This window comes from Pongo pygmaeus, chromosome 13 (genome assembly GCF_028885625.2).
Source record: "Pongo pygmaeus isolate AG05252 chromosome 13, NHGRI_mPonPyg2-v2.0_pri, whole genome shotgun sequence".
In the NCBI taxonomy this organism is placed as follows: Eukaryota; Metazoa; Chordata; class Mammalia; order Primates; family Hominidae; genus Pongo; species Pongo pygmaeus.
In genome coordinates this window covers 107,782,934-107,801,940 of record NC_072386.2, presented here as the reverse complement: position 1 = coordinate 107,801,940, position 19,007 = coordinate 107,782,934, and the positions used below count along the sequence as shown (strand labels likewise).

At 40.2% G+C, this 19,007-nt stretch overlaps 1 protein-coding gene across 5 annotated transcripts in view; it reads left to right on the top strand.

Annotated features, from left to right (window-relative positions):
* Nucleotides 1–19,007, top strand: part of ASTN2 (astrotactin 2) — a 999,842-nt gene that overhangs the window by 192,014 nt on the left and 788,821 nt on the right. For all 5 annotated transcript variants that reach the window (XM_054500794.2, XM_054500795.2, XM_054500792.2 and 2 more), the window contains exon 3: nucleotides 12,270–12,654. In XM_054500794.2, coding sequence (XP_054356769.1) covers nucleotides 12,270–12,654 — 385 coding nt within the window. The remainder of the gene's footprint in view (nucleotides 1–12,269; nucleotides 12,655–19,007) is intronic.

The following is a 19,007-nucleotide window of genomic DNA, read 5'->3' as shown; positions in this document are numbered from 1 at the left end:
CCATATGAAACTTGTTTTTCATGTATTAGTATTGACCAGACTCTCACTGGCCTCCACCCTCCTCTCTTTTCCCTACTTCTGACCTCAGAAGGCTTTGTTTTTGGCATAGTATTTTAAGGTTGGCACAATATTAGGGATTTCACATCAGCCCTGTGAATCTGCAACACATTCCCAGGGAATAACGTACTGAGCAAAGGGTGCAGGCTCTTCATTCTGCTGACTCTCCAGACACACTGAACGTTTCAAGATGATTGTAGCAGCATGCAGCAGACAAACTTAGGATTCTGGAGCCAAATATGTGTCCTGTCACTGACTTTTCAGCCCCGAAGGGCAAAACCCCTCTTGAAAGGCTCACTTTTGTCATCTGTTAATGAAGTTAGAAATGCCTAGTTCATTTGCTTGCTATGGCCACCCTGTTAAAAAACAAACAAACAAACCAAAAAACCCTCTTTATGAGGACCTGTGAGCTTTCTGCAAACTTCTTTGACCTTAAAAGGGGGTAAGGTAAGGACTGGGACTTAAGTTTCCTGGTTTCTTTCTCAATATATTTTTCCTCTGCCAGAATTTTTAAAATCATCTTTTGTTGAGCATTACAGTATTCTAGACACTATGTTGGATTCCTTTTTGCATTCACTTGTTTAATTTTCACAATAGTCTATTTCAGTGATGAAATGTTAGTCTCATTAAGATGAGAAAGATGAGGATCAGAGAAATTTAGTAGCCTATCTAAGGTTCCATAGCTGGTAAATGACAGCACAGGTACTCAAACCCAAGGCCATCAACTCCAGAGCCTGCACCATTAACCACTGTACAGTTTAGCTGATTATCCAGTCTTCTGTCACATTTTGGGTATGAGTGTACTTGATTGGATGGGCACGTTCTTCACACCTTTGAACTTGACTGTAATTGGAATTGCAAGAAAAATCTTTTTTATCCTCACTTTCTCTACGTTTTACACTTGGAAGCTGTGAGAAACTCTTTGCCCCTTACCATGTTTCCCTCTTACGTGGAGCTTGCTGAACTATGCATTGTGATAACTACCTGCTTACTTACCTGTTTCCACAAACCAACTGTGAGTTCTTCAAGGGCATACCTATGTATTTCTAAATTGAAGCAGAAGGTTTGGTACAGGGTCAGAAAATTACAATAATAGTAGTAAGAGTTAAGCCAATGACTACCACGTATTGAATGTTTTATGCAGGTCAAGGGCTGTGTGACATATTTTATACATATCACCTTATCCAATCATCACAACAGCCTTTTTGGTGAATGGTATTATTCCTGTATTAGAGTTGTGAAAACTGAGCATCACAGAGAGAATGTCCCAAGGTCCCATTTGATGGGTGGCAGAGTAAAAATGGGAACTTAGGTCTGCCTGCTTCCAGGTATGACCTTAACCTGGGGAATAAGTAAATCAATGAATGAGGGCAAAGCTCCTCTCTGGCCACTCGGGTTCATCTGTATGTATGTGTATATATATATAGCTTGGACAGGCTGGTCTTGAACTCCTAACCTCGTGATCCACCTGCCTCAGCCTCCCAAAGTGCTGGGATTACAGGCGTGAGCCACCGCGCCCGGCCCATCTGTATATTTTCATGACTCAGAGTGGGAAGAAACTCAATCCTCCTGAAGATGTTTTCCCCTACCTTCTCCATCCACCCGTCCTTCACAGTGGGATTTGCGACAGAACTTGAGAGGCCACCTGAGGACATGTAGTGGGATGCTGACTTGTGTTAAATGGCTCATGCGAATTACCTTCAGCCCTCTCTTACAGACAGATGGAGGACTGCCAGACAGATGAAGGTGTATTTTGGTCACCTGCCCTTAGAGAGGCATTTATGATGGATTTATTCATTCTTTCTTTCAACAAGTAATTGAAGATCTACTACTATGTGCTGTGTACCATTCAAATTCAACCAGAAATAAGTAAGACCCTGCCCTTCCTTTCATTGCCTCTCAGTGCAGAAATACAACAAATACATAATGAGGGCTATTCAGTGTCAGACCCTGAGCTGGATCCTGGGAAAACAGAGATGATTAAGAACACCCTCAATGGGCACTAGGGTGATGGGAGGGGGTCAAACTGATGCAATCTGCTGCATGCTCTGGCGGACAAAACCATGAGTCACTGCAAGACCTAACAGGTGGTACTTAACCCAGTCAGAAAAAGCAGGTTTCAGAGAACTCATGACCCACAAGCTGAGGCTTAAAGGACTTAACAAAGAAGTGAGGGAAGGGTATTTCAGACAGAGGGAGCATGAGCAAAAGCACAGGAGCGTGAAATGGTGTGAAGGATACAGCATGGTTAACAGGTTTAATATATGCATTTTCACCTGTAATACCAGGCAAGATGTCATAAGAATATATGTATTTCATCTCTTCCAAAACACTTTCCAGTGTGCCTTTGCTCTTTTAATTTTCTAGAATATTAGAGCTGGGATGGCTGTTAGAAACCATCCAATCCCACCTACTCACCCCAAAGAGGGGAAGGGATCACAATCACAATTTGGAGCCTGTGGGAGGAAGGCAGCTGGGAAACTGTATAGAGAATATCTGATTGTATAGTGGAGGGGAAGTAGTGGTTTCACCACTAGTTTGTATCAAATTTTATTTTAGGAGACAAGATCTTACATCAATAATAAAGATCCACTACTTGCAAGCTATTAGCCAACTGTGTTATACACTGCAATCGCATTTAATCCTCCACAGATTCTCCCACTTAGGTGTTAGTAACCCAATTCACAGATGAGAAAACTGAAGAAACTCAAGTGACTTATCCAAAGACACGTAAGTCAAACAGACATAGGTTTGAGTCATGACGGTACTAACAAAAATGTCAATAGACGAACCTATGTCTGTCTAACTTATGGGAAAACGCTGGTGTCTCCAAGCATTCTTTAGCTTTCTCCTTGATAAATTTTTATAGAATTCAGTATGTTCTCCCAGGATTTTGACCCTGTTCTAATCTGATCTAAAGATGATTAAGGAAGATTGAGCTGGGGGGTAGTGGGTGGAAGGTGAAAGCATTCCAAAGAACCAGTGTGTTTTTACTTTATTCCTTTGGCATTATCTTTGGAAGTAAAATAGTATCTCTAATAGATACATGGTAAGTAGATGATTTATTTAAAAGAGAAATATGTTTCATTTTCTATAATGGGACTTCTTAAATAGGTCACCCTATATCTGTCTAGAGGCAAAAAAGAAATATAGATAAATATAGCTAACTATAGATGTATTAACATAGGTGTGAGTATATTTTTACAAATGTGAATACATACATAATCACATACATGTATACATGCAAATTCTTATTTGTTGTGCCTTTTTCTTCTCTTGTTGTTCACACATCTAAATGTAGCTCTTCATTTGATTACATGCTGGTATCTTGTATAACTTTCTGGAAGATTACCCAAGAAAAAATAAAACGTAGATAGATAGGTTCCTCCCTAATCCAGTGACAAAATCTAGACCTCAGTGTCATTGTTGACACCCTCTTCCCCACCAATAGACACAAGTCTTCCTATCCTGTTAGCTGACCCGCCACTTTAACTGTCTTAGTTCTGGTCTCATCATCTCTCTTAGACTAGGGATTCTCAAACTCTGCACTATTGACATTTGGGGCCAGTTAATTCTTTGTTGTATGTGGCTGTCCTGTGCATGTGGGATGTTTAGAGATTCCCTGGCTTCTGCCCACTAGATGCCAGTACTCTCTCCCCTAAGTTGTGACAACCAAAAATGTCTCTATTACCGAATGTCTCTTGGGGGGCAAAATTGCCACCAGTTGAGAACTGCCATCCTAGACTGTTGTTAAAATCTACCTCAATGGTATCCCTGTTTTCAGTCTCCCCATCATGCCCGCTATGATCTTTCCAAGGTATACAGCTGATTTTGCCACCCTACGGCATAAAAAAAATTTTAGATCCTCAGTGCCTAAAAGTCTCTAGATCCTTATGCCTTTTGCAATATGTTCTGAACTTTGTTATTATCTTATTCTCCAGCTGCTCCCTTGAGACAGTCTCAGTTTCTGAGATAGTGAACCCACGGTTTATTGGGAATTGCCCCCAGTGGAAAATCTTATCATATATATTTTCTACCTGGTCATATGGTTTTAAGCAGTCTCTCTTCTGAGTCTCCATTTTTTTTTTCATCTCTATACTGGGCATAATAATCTAACCTGTAGGGCAGCTAAGTAAAGAACATCAACAACTCTAATACAAGGTAGGAAATGCTGAAGATCCTTAAGTGAGGGTTAAGGTGAAGCACTGTTGGAGTGCAGAGGATAAAGAAGTTCCTTCTGGCTGCACCTGGGGAAGGGAAGAGCCTAGGAGTTCATAAAGGAGATGCATTGAAGTTAATAGTGAAGTATGGGTGGTATTTGGATGTGTAGACATAAGGGTGAGGAATAAGAATGAGGGCATCATTCCAGGTAAAGTAAATGGCTTCTACAAAAACACCTCAGGACTGACAGTTTGGTCCCTGGCAGCCACAGTGCCATGATGGTGAGAACTGGTGATCCACTGGGCCTTCTCTTCGCCACTCACCTAATGGCAGAGCTAGTGGGAAAGGAGGCTCGCGCTCCAGGTACTCTGACAAGTCTCCTTTCAGGCCCCATTCTCTGCTCCCAAGCTTACTGGGAGCAGAGAGTTTCACTGTGGTTGGATACTTAGCACCATGCCTTCTCTGTAGCAAGAGCTTAGTAGGGGTGGTTGCATGGATGGCCAAAGCACACATTTGAAGCAGGTATTTCAAAAGCATACGTTCGAGACAAGGTTATCCACAAAGATAGATGATGAGGACTTGAACTGTCAAACTACAGGACTCTTAGCTTAGTCAATAGGGAAGGGATCAGTTTCCATGTGTGCCTTAGTTACAGTAAGTAAGATGGATTGAGCATAGTGGGAAAGGGGGAATAAATCCTGGAAGATCATTCAGCATGTATTAAAATTATCATGATGAAAATCCATGAAAACTACGGCATAGGGCAGCCATAGAGTGGAGAGAAATTGAAAGTTATAGAAGCTGTTTTGTAGATCAAATTGTCACAATTCACATGTTTCCTTAGCAGCTTTGGCGGGTGTTGGCTGCATATTCTGTCTCCAAAACTATTTTAGGATGGTTTGTGATGCTGGTCAAGTCACTTTCATCCTTTGAGTCTCAGTTTCTTTTTCTTTTTTTTTTCCTAACACTAAAGACTTAGACTATTTTCTAATAATTCTTCCAGCTTAAACATAGACTGGGGCCTGAAAGGAGATGTCTCAGATCACTTGGATCCCGGGCCCCCTTCCCCACTAGATTTGTCATTAGGCAAATGGTCAAGAGAAGGCCCAGTGGATCACCAATTCTCAGCCATCATGGCATGGTGGCTGCCAGGGACCAGAAACAAGTGGCGAGAAGAGAAGGACATTACCTGAGAGAATATGCATGTTCACAGCTCTGAGGATTAAAGGCGTGTGTTCTTATCACTGCAGAACAGAGTATTATAAATCCAGTCTTAGAATACCAAATCCCCTTGCGGCTTGGCCATAGTGAGGGAATATTAAAAAGGCCAGAGACAGAAATAATCAGTTTCCGAATGACACATTGTCAAATAAAGCATTTTTCATATTATCCCTTTCTTTCCTTTCTCTGGTTCCTTCTTTCATGCCTCGATATTTTAACATGAAAAATAGATTAAAATGAGGCCAGGCCAAACAGTGTACTGAGTTTGACTTTTCAGAAGGCTCTCTTGGTGGGGTGGTTTGAAGTACTTTATACTTTTTATCTCTCTGTGTATTTTTCTGTTTTTGAGGTTGTGTACGTAAGAAAACCAGCTGAAGGCACTGGCATTGGAGAAAGTAAAAGCAGCAAAGGGGCATACGAGGTTTGATCAGGTGCCTTGTTGATGCTGGGGTCAGAGCTAAAGCAATTGCATTTGCATTCCTCTGGAAAGTCTGGTGAAGATTGTCAGCTTCTGGATGTGTTTATTAAGCACCTTCCCTGGGCCAAGCACTGGAACTAACACTGGATAAATGGCAGGGGTAAATGGCAACTCAAGACCTTGAATAGGAAAATGGTCAAACAGATGATTGGATAACAACAGCCAGACGACTGGAGCCATGAAAGCCTCACCCCAACCTGAAAATGCAGAGATGTTCCCTGGGGAAGTGATCTCCAAGCTTAGACAGCTGAGTGGGCTGAGATCGACAGGTCAAGGGCAGTGCCTTAGTTTCTTGGGGCTTCCATATTAAATTACTGCACACTGAGTGGCTTAAAACATGAGAAATTCTTTCATGGTTCAGGAGGCCAGAAGTTCAAAATCATGATGTCAGCAAGGTTTGCTCCTCCCAGAGGCTCTGAGGGAGAATCTGTCCCATGCCTTTCTACCAGTTTTTCTTGGTTGCTGATGACCATCGGCATTCCTTGGCTTGTACATCACTCGGATCTCTGTCTTCATCTACATGTGAGCTTCTTCCCTGTGTGTCCACTCCTGTTCTTATGAGGACACCAGTCATTGGATTTAAGGCCCACTTTAATCCAATATGACTTCATCTTAACTAATTACCTCTGCAAATATCCTATTTCCAACTGAAGTCACCTTCTGAGATTCCAGGTGGAGTGAGTGAGAGGGTGCTTCAGGCTGAGGGGATAATGAGTGCAGAAGAGAGAGCATCACACTTTGGAGGATGCCAACTGCCCTGGGTGACTCCAGGACAAGTAGGACAGGTGGGGCTTGTGGGGAGCTGGGGAATGAGCAGGGACCCAGTCATGAGGGGCTTTGGGTACCAGGCTAGGGAATCTGAACATTATTTTAAGGACCCCAGGAAGCCAGGAGAGGGGTTTAAGCAAGGGGGACTGGGGTGAAAGGATTTGGTTTGTGATAGACAAATAGGGAAGCTGAAGGAATGATGCTAGTATTTGTTGACTTTTGTGGTGCCAGATCCTTTATCCAGACCTTTGAATGTCTTGTTTAATCCTTAGCATAACTCTTCACACTGTGAACTATCAGCCTCATTTTAAAGGGAGCCTATTGCAGTCCAAGGAAGTAAAATGTAATGAACTTGTCACAGCCAACAGCAAGGAGAGAAGCAGGGATTCTCATGCTGGCCCGTATGCCCCCAGCCACCTGGTTTCCCCGTCAGAGCACTCTGCCCTTGACACCGCCCACCCTCACCCTTGTCTTGTTCCCCTGGGGAATCTGAGACTCACTGTCAGTAATAAAACAAGAGAAGGAGGCTGATCCTGCCTAGAGAGACTTGTAATGGGGAAGGTTCCAGAAGGGATAGGGGTGCACTTTCTTTCTCACATCTCTTCTCCACTTCCTCCCTGAAAGCTTCTTGAAATTCTCATAAGGTGATGGAAAAACAAATCACCCCAAGATCCGTCCAGCTTACAACCTCACAGAAGCAACCCCCTAACTAATAGACTGATGTTATTATTTCTAGAACTTGCAGTGACTTCCTCAGCCTTGTTTGTCTAGGGCTGCCCTGGAGTGAGCACGGTCCAAATCGGACTTGGCGTCAGGTGGTCCCTGAGGCCAGCAGGGTCTCAGCTTGTCACCCTTGGAGATTTCGCCTCTTCTTAACTTGCTTTCTAAAAATTCACAGCCATCTTCCTAGGTCTTTTCCTCCCTCCTCAGCTCCCCTCTTGCCCTGCAGCATTTTTTTCTGCTGCCTGGGCCTGTGTTTGCTCCTGGTATGGACTCAGAGGCTGGACACGCTGGACCTGCTGAGCACTGATCGATTGCTCCTGCCTTTCTGTTTGCTTACCTCTGGTGTGGGAAGCCAATAAAGAAGGGAGTATGTAATTCTATGGATGTGGACCAGGACAGAAGCCTGGACCAGTGCAGGTGGACACAGTCTACACTTCCTTTTTGATTCTGAGTCACTCATCTGCATTCTTTGGGTGAGATGTCTCACTATGACAGAGGCAGCCAGATGGTTCTCTTGAGCTCCTTTGCTTGTGCATAGCACTCTTCAGTTTTTACAGAATATCACAGCTGTTTTCAGATTTGATTTGCACAGCAGCCTATAGGGGGTACCATGAATGAAGATTTTCTTCTATCACTGGTTTACCATGTGCCAGGCACTAAGCAAAGTATCCCATGTCCATTAGCTCACATCTCACTTCCCTCGATAAAGAAGTCTATGATCTGATTTTATAGATAATAAAATTGTTAATCAGAGAAATTAAGTTCATGTCCAAGATAGCCCAGCTTATATGTGCAGCATTAGATTTCAACCTCGTGTTTCTGACTCCCAGTCTTAGCTATTTCTAGCTGTGTGATATAATATTACAAGTATTGGCCAGGTCCAATTTACTGATTAATAAATTGAAGGTCCATAGGAGCAAGCCAAGGTCAGAAAGTAGGTAAACTTGAATTTAGAACCTTTTTCCCACATGCTCTGAGACTGTGTCCAGTTTTATGTATTCCACTACTTTTTCAGGGTCTAGGGAGGGAGGGCTGGTCAGATTGGTGCTTGCAACGTTACCTAAGCTGCTACCATGTCTTAGATGATGCCTCCTGAGTTCTTTAGAAGCCCAGCCTGGGATGTCTGTTTCAGTAGTCAGTGGCACGATGAGCCCCAGAATACTGGAATTCTGCTTTGACCAAGTTCTTGCAATAATACTTGAATCTGTAATGGAAACCACATGGTCAGTGACTCAGTTGGAGGTGATGGAAGCTGAGTTCAGGGCAGGCTGGGGAGTGAGGACAATGAACCTGTGCCCTAATGGCATAGCCATAGCCACTGGCTTGGGCTCATATCAAATGGCAAGGTCAAGGGCTAAAGAATCAATGGGTCAATAAACTAAAGGGAAACTCAAGCTCAGTGCCTCCCAAACCAGGGGGTCCCTCTGCCATGCCCTTCTGGAAATTTTCTATGTTGAGAAATCTGTGCCTGAAATTGCATAGGTAACCTGATAAGGCAGAAGTGAGACTGAGCAGGGGCTAAGTAGGCTTTTGCTCCTGTGCCTTCTCCACTCCAAGCACAGTTTTAAAGTCGTGCTGGAGCTAGTTTGAATCTCAGCTGCACTATCTTGAGTAAATGACATTTGTTTCTGTGCCTGAGTTTCCAACTTAACATAGAATGATGACAGGTGTAAAGGTGAATGAAAGAGCACATATCAAACATTTGGTCCAGATTGAGAAGTATTTGGGGATCCAAGGCAAGTTGTGCAGAATAGGTATATAGGGCCAGAAAGTCAAGTCATTCATTCCTTCATTCATTCCTTTATTCATTCAACACAGAATATATACTTGTTGAATTCTGTTGACAGTAACAGTAGCTAACAACCTATGATACTATGTGCCCCTACACTATATTAAGTACCCCACAAGCATCTTATTTAGCCTTCATGACCCAATAAGGTGGCATTATGACTCTTGTCCTTGTTTAACCCATGAGAAAGCCAAAGATCTAGAAAGATAAAATGACCTCGTCAAGGTCACACAGTGTCTAAGCGGTAGAACCTGGATAAAATCATGTCAGTCTGATGCCAACACTTAGCCATTTACTACTGGAAGGCTCTCAAGGCAAAGGATACAAGGAAGGAAGGAAGGGGCATTAGTAGTTGCAGGTGGATGAGTTGGTTAGGCCTCATCTTTCCTAGGTCAGTATTGGTCCTGGGATCTGACCAGAGTCCAACAACCATAATTGGGATATACTGAGTGGGATGAGGAATGAAGGCCCAGGAACCATGCAAGACCTTATCCTCTCACTGAATGAAATGCCCAAAGGTGAGAAGACAGAGGGCATGGTCAGGCAAGGAGATTCCCCCAGGGGCATTAATGGGCCAGAATGAAAAGCTTCTCTGAAGAGAAGATGCACCCATTGCACATCTGGAGGCTGAATTTGAAAATAATACTTTCCTTTTCCCTTTTCATGCACCCTCACCATCTTTCCTCCTCCTCCCCTTCCCTCTCTTTAGTCAGTGAGAATTGCTGTTCAGTAACCAAGGGCTGTGAAATGGAGAGCTGGGGCCCAGTCACAGCTCCACCACTTCCTGGCCCTTTGAATCCAGCTGGACCTGGAATTAAATCCTGACTGTGTGACTTCAAGCTAGTTACTTACTTCTCTGAATCACCTTTTCCTCATCTATACAGCATAAACTAATTTCTATCACATAGTCTTGTCTTGAAGATTAAATAAAATAACATTCAGTAAAGGTGTTAAGGAGAAGGTCAGCCCTTGTGATTATCAAGGATTAGTGTTGCCCCCAGCCCTTTTCTCTCTTCACTCTCCCTATCACCTCTCTCCTCTTCACTCTTCCTCACTCCCTCCCTCTCCTTCTTTTCTTATTTCCGAAACACAAAAAAATCACAGACAAATAATATCATGTCACACATAATTTTGTGATACAGAGCAATCACTGTCATATGTTCTGTAGAGGAAAAAAAGATTCATTGTTGTTTTTTAAGGTGATATATACCTAATCACCTCTGGTATACACATGCATTTACACATATATTTAATAGATTCTACACACACACACACACACAAATACACACATAAATACATGTACTTATAGCTTTGTTTGATTTGTGCATTTGTTTTTATGTTATGACATCCAGAGAAACTTTCTTGGGGAAACCAAAGTAGCTCACTGCTGAACTCAAGGCAGGGCTTGGGCCCCTGCTCCAGAGCTATCAGCCACACCTGCATACCTGGCCACCACCTCTTAGTCCTCTTATCCACCCAGTCCCCCTACCTCTGTGGAGGTGCTGAATTTCAGCATAGTGAGCTGAGGGTCTTGCAAATAGAACATGCTGGTTTTCTAATATCAAATACAGTCAGCAGGATGGCTGACCCACTTCAGCAAACAGCGTTCTTCTTGGTCTAAACAGGTGTGTTTAACAGCAGCCACCTTTGCCCCCAAGATAATGTATTCACAGCTAACATCTGTCATCTTTGTTAGATGCTGTACAGATAGTTGTCAGAATTTGTCCTTGCCTTCAATGAGATCATAGCCAAGGAGAAGCCATCAGCCACACAGGTGGATTGAAAGAATATAGGCTTTAGAGTTAAAAAGCAAAAACAAACAAAATAAACACACAAAAAGTAAGGCTCAGATATTACTCTGCCACTTGCTGAGTTTCTGGGTCTCTTGATTTTTTGAAGCCTCTCTCTACCCTGTATACAACAAGGGTGATTCCTCCTGACTCTAGGGATTACACAGCAGGCATTCAGCAAAGTGTCTTCCAATCTCCCAAACATGAAGCAGAGTATAAAGTGAAGAAAAGCAAGAGAAGTGATGAGGGCCTACCCATCAGAAGAGAGGTTTCTGGCACAGGACAATTGAGGGGAGGCCTGGAGAATGCAAACCCTCCACTTCAAGCTCACGACAGGTGTTATGGGGATTACAGACGTGTTTTGAAAATACCTCTACCCTGAAGGATCTTACAGACCAGAGTATTTCATGAATCATGTAGGATATGTGCATTAACACATTAGCTTATTTCAAATTAACGTATGATAATGCAGACTCAAATATTTAGGAGCTGAGTGTATCAAAGAAAAAAATGTGTGTGTGTGTGTGTATATATATATATATATGTATATAATATATCAGTTGACCTTGAAATTCTGATTAAGGGAGCCCTAGAAAGGTACATTTTCATTCACTCATTTACCAAATATTTGTTAAGGACCTACTTTGTCCCAGTTCCCTTATAGAAATTCAGAAATTTAAAGACTAGTGTTTCTGAAAAATGAAGAAAATACAGACTATGCAGAAATTATGTTTGATTTAATAATGCTATCTTATATTTGCAGCAAGATGTAAGACAGTCTACTACTGTCTCTTGATCTTTCAGTTAACTCATTCTAGAGGTGAGGAAGCAAGGCTGGGGGGAGCGTAGGCAACTGTCTTTGGGATGCTCAGCTGGTGGGAGGTGGAGTCTAGATTCAGACATTCACCTGTGCGAAGCCGCAGCCCTGACCCTTCCTGCCACTGAGCTATCTGTATTGCTCTGACATGACCGTTATCCATCTGATTTGCTTCCTATGGCAACCTTGTGAAGAAGGAAGAGCAGGGATTCCTACTCATCCTTTATACCTATGGAAAGCAAGGCTCAGAGAAGTGAAGAAGTTTGCCTAGGGTCACACAGATTGTTGGTGAAAAAGCCAGGTTCGAAACAGTGTCTCTCTAGCTTAAAAACCACGGCTGGTGGTTCCTGAGGCTCTGTGAGCCAAACCCAGGGATCCTGGCAGGGTGTAGTGGACAGGAAAATCCCCTGTGGCCCTCGAGTCCAAAGAACAGTGGCCCATTTGTGTCCTTCCTTCCTGCTCCAGGGTGGCCTCATCGCGCTGCTGCTGCTGCTGCTGGTGTTCACCGTGGCGCTGTACGCCCAGCGACGTTGGCAGAAGCGTCGCCGCATCCCCCAGAAGAGCGCAAGCACAGAAGCCACTCATGAGATCCACTACATCCCATCTGTGCTGCTGGGTCCCCAGGCGCGGGAGAGCTTCCGTTCATCCCGGCTGCAAACCCACAATTCCGTCATTGGCGTGCCCATCCGGGAGACTCCCATCCTGGATGACTATGACTGTGAGGAGGACGAGGAGCCACCTAGGCGGGCCAACCATGTCTCCCGCGAGGACGAGTTTGGCAGCCAGGTGACCCACACTCTGGACAGTCTGGGACATCCAGGGGAAGAGAAGGTGGACTTTGAGAAGAAAGGTGAGTGCTCCATGTCACAGCTCATTTTCCAGGGGGCATTTTGAAAAGATGGGAAGAGGTGCAGAAGCTGGGCGGTTGGGGACTACAGGCAGTGTTTTCTGGGATAAGCCACTTCGGATTTATGGCTTTGGATTTCTGTTGGGTTATCAAGTTTGTCTTCTCTGATTCTTCAGTAGTGATGGGAGAATAAAAGAGTGTCAGTACTCCCAGAATTGGAGTTGTGAGGAGCCTCAGAGGCTATGCAGTCCAACATCTTTCCAGCGTCTCTTGATTACCTCCTTTGACAGCTTTCCCACTACTTGGAAAAGAGGCCATCTCATTTCCACACCATTACTGACTATTAGAGGGTTTCTTCTTATACCAACTTGAAATCTGTGTTCGTGGTCCCCCATGTCCAAAAGGAAAGTGATCTGATATTCTTTTTCCAAGACAGCAGCTCTTGGGAAATTTGACAACACAAATAAAAGAGCCTGTACATTTTAAAAAACCTAAACACCTCAGTTTCTCCAGATAGTCTCATATAAAGCATTTTTCAGACATTTCACCTTCCTGGTCACTGCCGTCTAGACAGAAATTCTAATTTTTCACATCCTGGGCCATAATACCCAAATTGACACTCTTCTTCCTCAAGGCAGGAATGATCCAGGGCTGAGAAAAATGGGATTTTTGCCTTCTTCTTGCCAACTGTTATGCTTCTGTTGATGCAGCTTGAGATCCCATTTGTTTGTTACAGTTATTGCTGGCTTATATTAGACTTCTTTTATGTTTTTTTATATTGACAAATAATGTTCGTACATATTTATGGAGTACATAGTGATATTTTGATCCATATGATATATGGTGATCAGATCAGGGTAATTAGTATATCAATCATCTTAAACATTGATCATTTCTTTACATTGGGAATATTCAATATGCTCCTAGTTATTTGAAACTATGTATTACATTAATAAGTAATCTTTAAGTGGCATAGGACACTAGAAATTATTACACCTATCTAGCTGTAATTTTATTTCCTTTAATAAATTTCTCCCTATTCCTCTCTCCCTCCTACCTTTCCCAGCTTCTAATATCCCCTGTATCCTACAAGTAGCCTCGAGCATTCTTTTACTTCTATGAGATCAATTATTTTCAGCTTCCACATATGAGTAAGAACATGTGGCATTTAACTTTCTATTCCTGTCTTATTTTGCTTAATATAATGTTCTCCAGTTCCATCCAGGTCACCATGAATGAAAGGATTTCATTCTTATTTATGGCTGAATGTATTCCATTGTGTATGTATACCACCTTTTCTTTATCTAGTCATCTGTCGTTGGACACCTAGGTTGATTCCATGTCTTGACTATTGTGGATAATCCTGCAGTAAGCATGCAGATGCAGATGTATCTTCAATAAGCTGATTTCCTTTAATTTGGATAAATACCAAGCCATGGGATTGCTAGATAAATGGTAGTTCTTTTTGTGGTTTTTAGAGGAACTTCCAAACTGTTCTATATAGTGACTGTACTAGTTTACATTCCCATGAACAGTGTATGAGTTTTCTTTTCTCCGCATTCTCACCAGCATTCATTATTTTTGACTTTTTCATAGTAGCTATTCTGAGATGAGATTATACTTCATTGCGGTTTTTGATTTACATTTACCTGATAATTACTAATAAGGAGCATGTTTTCATATATTTGTTGGTCACTTGTATGTCTTTTGAGAAATTTCTATTCAGAACCATTTGTCCATTTTTTTATTAGATTGGAGGGTTTTTTTTGTTTTTTGTTTTTGTTTTTTGTTTTTGCTATTGGAATGTTTGAGTCTCTTGTATATTCTGGATATTAATTCCCTATTGGGTAAATATTATATGAATATTTTCTCCCATTCTATAGGTTGTCTTTTCACTCTGTTGTTTCCTTTGCTGTGCAGGAGCTTTTTAGTTTGACATATAATCTTGTCTACTTTTGCTTTTTCTTTTTTGCCTGTGCTTTTAAGGTCTTACTTACAAAATCTTTTTTCAGACCAATGTCTTGAAGTATTTCCCCTGTTTTCTTCTAATATGTTTATCATTTCAGGTCTTACATTTAGGTCTTTGATTCATTGTAAATTAATTTTTTTATTGGGTAAAAGTGGGGGTCTAGTTTCATTCTTCTGCATATGCACATTCAGTTTTCTCAGCATTATTTACTGGAGAGACTGCCATTTCCCTACTAAGTGTTCTTGGCACCTTTGTAAAAAGTCAGTAGACTGTAAATAAATTTCTGGGTTCTCTATTCTGTTACATTCATCTATGTATGTGTCTGTTTTTATTCCAGTACCATACTGCTTTGGTTACTACAGCTTTGTAGTATATTTTGAGGTCTGAAAGTGTGATACTTCCAATTTGGTTATTTTTTTCTCAAGATTGCATGAGCATGGGAGGTCTTTTCATTTTTTTGTATCCTCTTCAATTTCTTTCATCAGTGTTTTATACTTTTTCTTGTAGAGATCTTTTACCTCTTTGGTTACATTGATTTCTACATATTTTATTGTATTGTTTTATAGCTGTTGTAGATGGGATTTCCTTCTTGGTTTCTTTTTCAGCTAGTTTGTTTATGTATAGAAGTGCTTCTAATTTTTATATGTTGATTTTGCATCCTAGAACTTTTCCGAATTCTTTTATCGTTAATTATTAGCCTGTTCTCACACTGCTATAAAGAACTACCTGAGACTGGGTAATTTATAAAGAAAAGAGGTTTAATTGACCCACAATTCCACAGCTATACAGGAGGTGTGGTTGGGGAGGCCTCAGGAAACTTACAATTATGGCAAACGAGCGAGCGACAGGGAAGCAAGCACCTTCTTCACATGGCACAGCAGGAGAGAGAGAGCAATGGGAGAAGTGCTAAACACTTTTAAACAAACAGATCTCGTGAGAACTCACTCACTATCCCAATAACAGCAAAGGGGAAATCCACCCCCATGACCCAATCACCTCCCACCACCAGTTCCCTCCCCCAGCACTGGGGATTATAATTGAACATGAGATTTGGGTGAAGACACAGAGTCAAAACATATCACATTTCTAAGACGTTTTGGTAGACTCTTTAGGTTTTTCTGGGAATAAGATAAGAGAATTTGACTTCCTCCTTTCCAATTTGGATGTTTGTCATTTCTTTCTGTTGTCTAACAGCTCTAGCTAGGAATTCTAGTATTGTGTTTGACAAGAATGATTAGAGTGGACATTTTTGTCTTGTTTGGTAAGATGTTAGCTGTAGATTTGTCATATATGGCCTTTATTATGTTGAGGTATTTTCCTTCTGTAACTAATTTATTAAGAGTTTTTATCATGAGGAGATATTTAAAATTTCAAAAGCTTTTTTTTTGCTTTGAGATGATCATGTTTTTTTTCCATCATTCTATTGATTGTCCTTCATTCTATTGATGTGAAATATGTTTATTGATTTGCATATATTATCCTTCCATGCCTGGGATAAATACCACTTGATCATGGTATATTATCTTTTTGACATGTTGGATTCAGTTTGTTAGTACTTTGAGGATTTTTGCATATATTTTCATCAGGGATATTGGCCTGTAGTTTTCTTTTTGTGCATGTGTCCTTGTTTGGTTTTAGTATCAGGGTGATGCATGTCTTGTAGAATGAATTAGAAAGAATTCCCTCTGCTTCAATGTTTTGAAATAGTTGTGGAAGAATTGTTATTAATTCTTCTTTATACACTCAGTAGAATTGAGTGGTGAAGCCATCTGGTCCTGTACTTTTCTTTGTTGGAAGGCTTTTTATTATCGACTCAGTCTCATTACTTGTTTTGGTCTGTTAAGGTTTTCCATTTCTTTGTGGTTCAATTTTGTTGAGTTCTGTGTGTCCAGAAATTTATGCATTTTCTCTGTTTTCAAATTTATTGACCTATAGCTGTTCATAATAGCCTTTGACTTTGTATTTATTTGTATCATTTTGTATTTCTGTGATATCCGTTGCGATGTCTCCCTTTTCATTTCCGATTTTATTTATATGTCTGTTCTCTCTTTTGATCTTAGTTTGTCTAGCTATTAGTTTGTCAATTTTGTTTATCTTTTAAAAAACAACTTTGTGTTTTATTGATCTTTTGTTCCTTTTAGTCTTTTTGCTTATTTTTGCTCTGATCTATTTCTTTCATTCTACTAATTTGGGGTTTGATTTCTTCTTGCTTTCCTATATCCTTGAGGTACATTAATTGGTTATTGATTTGAAATCTTTCTAGTTCTTTGATATAGGCATTTATTACTATAAATTTGCCTCTTAATACTGCTTTTGCTGTGTTCCATGGATTTTGGTATGCTGTGTTTCTGTTTTCATTTGTTTCAAGGAATTTTCAAATTTTATTCTTAATTTCTTCCTTCACTCATTGGTCATTCAGGAGCATCTTATTTAATCTCCTTGTATTTGTATAGTTATGAATATTCCTGTTGTCATTGATATCTAGTTTTATTCCACTGTGGTCAGATAAGATATTTGATACAATTTCAGTGTTTTAAAATTTTCTGAGATTTGTTTTGTGCTCTAACATATGGCTAATCCTGGAGAATGTCCCATGTGCTGATGAAAAGAATCTGCCCTTTGCAGCTGCTGGGTGAAATATGATGTAATTGTCTATCACATCCATTTGGTCTATAGTGAAGTTTAAATATGATCTTTCTTTGTTGACTTTCTGTCTAGATGATCTGTCCAATACTGAGAATAAAATGTTGAAGTCCCCAATTATTATCTTATTGGAGTCTATCTCTCCCTTTAGATCTAGTAATATTTATTTTATGTATCAGGATGTTCTGGTGTTTAGTGTAAATATATTTACAACTGTTATGTTCTCTTGCTGTATTGATCTCTTTATTGTCTATAATGTCCTTCATTGTCTCTTTTTACAGCATTGAATTGAAATCTGTTTAGTCTGATATGATTCCAGCTACTTGTTCTCACTTTTGGCTTACATTTGCATTTAATATATTTTTCCATTCCTTTGCTTTCATTCTGTGTTTGTCTTTACAGGAAAAGTGAATTTCCTAATAGGCAGTATATAGTTTTGTCTTATTTTTTCATCCATTTGTCCTGTTTATATATTCTTAATGGGGAATTTAGTTCATTTATAATAATTGTTATGGTTGATAGGTTGGAACTAATCAGTGTTTCACTGAGTGTTTTCTGGTTGTTTTGTGTATTCTTTGTTTCTTACTTCCTCTCTTATTATTTTTGCAGTTGGGTGGTTTTCTGTAGTGATAAGGTTTGATTCCTTTCTGTTTCAAAAAATATATTGGCTCTACCAGTGAGTTTTATAGTTTTGCATATTTTCATGATCATAGTTGTTATCTTTTCACTTCCAGTTGTAAGACTTCACTGAGCATTTCTTGTAAAGCCAGCCTAGTGTTGATGAATTCCATTAGTTTTCATATGCCTGTAACAGATTTTATTTCTTCTTCATTTCTGAAGGATAACTTTGCTAGGTATAGTATTCCTGACTGACAGTTATTTCCTTGCAGGGCTTGGAATATGTCATCTCATTCTCTTCTAGCTGAGAAATCCAGTTACTTTAATGAAAATTCCCTTATATGTGACTTGACATTTTTCTCTTGCTGATTTTGTTTATTTTTTATTTTTTGTCATTGACTTTCAACAACTTGACTCTAAGATGCCTTGAAGAAGATCTGTTTGGGTTTAACCTATTTGGTTTCCTGGACCTTGATGTCCATCTCTCTCCCAAGACCTTGGAATTTTTTTTTTGCTATTATTTCATTAAATATATTTTCATCACCTTTTCACCTCACTTGTTCTTCTGAAACACCCCTAATATGAATATTTTTCACTTACTCGAGGCTTTCTTTTTTCTTTGTATTATTTATTCTTTCTTTTCTTTTCTTTTTGACTGCTTGTGTTATTTCAAAATATCTGTCTTCAGGTTTAGATTTTTTTTTTCTGCTTTCCCTAGTCTGTTGTTGAAGCTCTTGATTCATATGTTTACTTTCTTCATTGAATTCTTTAGCTCTTGGTTCCTCTTTGGTTCTTTTTTATGGTATCTATCTCTTTGTTGAATGTATCATGTAAATCATGAATCATTTTCTTGATATAGTTAAATTGACTATCTTTCTTCTCTTATACCTCACTGAGTTTATTTAAAATTATTATTTAATTTTTTTGGCAGTTCATATATTTTATTATGATCAGGGTCTGCTACTAGAAAATTATTGTTTTCCTGTTACAGTGACATGTTTCCTTGATTTTTCATGTTTGATGGGTCCCTATGTTGATTTCTAAGCATGTGGTAGAAAAGTTATTACTTCTAATTTTATTGAGTAGGTTTCATAGGGAAAGACTTATTTGTATAACTTGGTCTTGA